The 3,720-nt window shown below is 52.0% G+C and overlaps 1 protein-coding gene across 1 annotated transcript; it reads right to left on the bottom strand.

The window, feature by feature from the left end:
* Positions 1–1,483: 1,483 nt before the first annotated feature.
* On the bottom strand, positions 1,484–2,380 carry PV07_12741 (uncharacterized protein; the record flags this gene model as incomplete). The annotated part of the gene is made up of 2 exons (XM_016400303.1): positions 1,484–1,538; positions 1,614–2,380. A coding segment is annotated over one exon (415 nt), but the record flags the coding sequence as incomplete, so codon positions are not given.
* Positions 2,381–3,720: the final 1,340 nt, after the last annotated feature.

The following is a 3,720-nucleotide window of genomic DNA, read 5'->3' as shown; positions in this document are numbered from 1 at the left end:
GGGGGGGGGGGAAGTAGTTGAGGTAGTACTGCCCGTTGAGCGCTGTTTCGGGGAGGGCGTGAAGGTGTTGCGTGGAGGACCAGGTCCGGCGTAGCTGGCTAGAGTCTATGAAGAGTGCTTCATATTCACTAATATCAGGTGAAGATAGCTTAGGATTAGGGAAATCAAAAGGTTGCGCAAAGATAGACTCAACCGGCCATTGATTTGGAGCTTGTCGCTGATTTGGTGCTTGTCGTCGTCAATGTGAGAGTTAAAGAGACCCTCTACCATAGCCGCATGGAGTTCAGGCTTGATGTTGCGTAAATGGCTATGTCATGACGTTGTTCACTTCTGTTTCGCTGGGACGGGGCTCGAACCTTTGGCAAGGCAGTGTCTGGTGTGAACGCCAAAATCTTCTGATGCTCGCTGTTAGGCCCGTTGAGGACTAGGCACCAGCGTACCGCCCAAATTATGTCTTGACACCCTTCCCCCCCGAAAGCACAGTGACACTGCCCTTCTCGTCACTAATTATGCCGCGAGTGACCATAATCAGATGAGTCAAATCGTGATGCTTCCTGACGGGGTAAACTGCGAGTGTTTGAGCCTCGGTTCTCCTAACATATGATTTATCACTCACGTCCTCACCTATCCGCCACGGATTAAACCTCCTACTGTCACAGCGGACCCTATGATCGGCAAATTGATAGGGCCACGGATCCTTTTGAGTCATCTTCCTACGGTTGTTCGCCACAATACCGCGACGCGTCGCGATTTTCAGCCAACCTCATTTGGTCAAATAGGCGTTCTAATCGCTTCATGGAGACGAGGGGTGAGAATGAAATCCCGCCCGCTCTAGCGTCAAGAGCGCCCGTCCAACTTCGATAGTGACATGTCCAATTGAAGCCACCCATTACGTCTACCCCCTGAAGCCTACGTACGTCCTTAGTTGAGTGAAAACGCCTTTTAAATTGGAGTGGAAGTGGGATGGATTATGGGAGGTTGAGGTTCACTCCCTAGATTGGGTAAAGAGAGTGGAGTGATATAAAGATGAATACACTACATGCTGAAACTGACCTACTGGACATCATCGGCGTATTACTGGGAGGAAGGGTTCTATGTACAGGACTTTCACGAAGGACAACCAAGAGAGGTTCATGTTGCGATCGTGAACGTCGAGAAACACCAGAGAGGGATGGGGGGGTGCGCCGCGACAACGAAGTCCACGGTGTCTTTCGAACTCACGTCCGCATGCCTACGTGGTCCGAAAATGGTCATCTCTCGGCGCGCCGAGAGCTCGTCCAAATTTGGTGGCGACACTCACATTCTGAGGAATCTGCTCTTCCGATCGACCTATAAGCTCACAAGTGACGAAGGGAAGCCGCTGTCGGAATGCGTTGGTGTTGTTTCACCGACAAATAGGATAGGCCAACGAAACGTCATTTACTTCAATCTTGGACCCAAAACAATAGGGTAAGTTCAAAAAAAGGGACGTGACAATTGATGCGAAGAGATCAAGCCCTTCCAGCAGCCTGCCGGTATAAATGATTCCTTTTACAAGTCTGTCGCACTCGAGGTCAGCTCGTAAAACGCACTGCTCCCCCAATGGAAAATAGCAATCAGATCAAGTAACTCACCGGAGACTTATTAGACCTATTCTGTTTAGGAAATAGGAAACTATCTCGTTCAAACCCTCGGGATCGGGCGTTACGGCTGTCTGAAATCTGCCACCCCCTCTTAACGGATCGTGCTCGTCGACCCTCCGGCATCAACCCGCGATCGAATAGAAAACCGACCTCGTCTTTACTCTTTTCGCAGCACCTTCAATGGATGACGAAATCCGGCTTTCTGCCACGACCGACTTGGCGGTGTAACCAGCCTGTTTTCAGAGTGAGTTTATCCACTCTCCCTGGGTTACATGGCGACGTCCGAGGACTGTGTGAATCCGTCCGCGCGGCTTGGATGTGTAGTGTGCAAGCAAAAGCAAGCTTACAGCCGAGGTGGTCTAACGGAATGATGCCCATAAGCCATTGACCCTGCGACACCCGTGAGCGACTTTCTGTGCTTATGCCTCATCCCACTCATTCTCTTCACCGTAGTTTTCTTCTCCTGATTCATCCTTCGTCTTCTACTTTGATATGCTGTTCTCTCTGTCATATGCGGTTGTGTTTTGACCTCCCTCCACTTTCTCACCTGCGAATCTGTTGCAATCCTCCTATGGCTTCTTGCCTGACGCGCGTAGTTGGGGCACGCACTTCGGTTTAGCTTCGGCGCCGAGAGCTCGGCGCTCCTTGATTTATGGCGACGAGATCGTGTATGCCGATTGGCTCTAACGAGGAGGCGGGTCGTAGATGGTAGATAGGGCCGTAGGGGAATGATTTGAGGTGTTTGGCAAGGCGCCGCAGTGCTTCTCGGCTGGAAGTGGTCGAAAATTAGAAGGGTCGGGCGTGCTTGAAGAAAATGGGTGGGTCGGAACAGTGGGGTTCGGGGGGATTAGGGTCGTTCAGCCTCAACACCAACGTTAACAATGTCAAATTTCACCTTTCTCTTCGTCCCCGACTCTTCAGCGTGTAAAGTGAGTGAGAGATACTGGCATGGCTTATTCATCGTGCGACGTTTCCCATGTCGTCGATCCAGTGGCCTACTATTCCATGAGCCCCCTCTCTCGAATCCACGAATCGAACGGCTGTTCAATCCTTCTCTTTTCGACCATAGAACCCACCCACCCACCTCTTCAGCGATGGACTGCGGTCGCCCCCCTCCCCCCCTTCCGTGCCTCGCCTGCTTCATTCGACTCATCCTCATCACGGACGGGCTCGAAGTGGAACAACCGCCCTAGCTCGCGCGGCTGTGACGCTTCTGGCTCTTTGCGCCTCTCGGTCGTCAAGAGATCGTCTTACAATCAATAGTTGCCTACGTTTTATTCCGCACAACAATGCAAAGCAATGCCTCGCTATCATCATCTCAGAGCTACCCGCCTGCACGGTCCACGCCCCGTGACGACGGCGCAAAACGTAATCTCGCAGCAACCCCCCGGTGGGAGGGATTGTAAAAGCACCGCCTGCGAGAGTACCGAAGATTCACCCAGCTACTTCGAATTCCCAGCACCTTCTGTCTCCCTGACAAGCCAATCTCAGCTCCACAATCATATCGGAACGCCTGCCCCAACCAGGCGGCGATGCAGCACCTAAGTGCCACTAAAACCGTTCCCACAAGAGCAGGGCCAACAGGAAGGACAACGTAACGGAAGAGGATCGGTGGAGTGGGATGACAGGAGAATCCCCACCCCCGGCGGCGGAACAATAGTCTTCACAATGGATGGATTGATAGGTGTCAACGCGGCTACAACAGCAGTTGGCGTCGTATTTCCAAGGAATTTCGCGTCGACTAGCCAAGCGTCGTTGTGGGAGGAAGAGAAGTCAAAGAAGTGTTTGAAGAGGTTTAGACAGAAACATATGGTGGTGTCAAGGGGCGAGGACAAGGAGGCCAGACAAAAGCCTTCACTGTCCCCCAACCGATTAGCACCAAGCGGGTTGTCAAAATCCTAGGAATATCCTTCACTGAGTCACTATCTCCCGACACCACGTTGAACTACAAGACTAGCCTCAAAGCGCGGTTGAGATAGCGATAGTCACTACATAAAAGTCACACTCAGTGTGGATACTGTTTCTTTCGGCCGCGCAAGGAGTGCCGTGCAAGAGCAAGCATAGCTGCGATCATGATGTACTTGTGGCCGTTGAAGTA

The sequence above is a fragment of the Cladophialophora immunda genome, assembly GCF_000835495.1.
Source record: "Cladophialophora immunda strain CBS 83496 unplaced genomic scaffold supercont1.107, whole genome shotgun sequence".
In the NCBI taxonomy this organism is placed as follows: Eukaryota; Fungi; Ascomycota; class Eurotiomycetes; order Chaetothyriales; family Herpotrichiellaceae; genus Cladophialophora; species Cladophialophora immunda.
The sequence above is the reverse complement of the archived record's forward strand: the minus strand, read 5'-3'. Positions and strand labels throughout refer to the sequence as shown.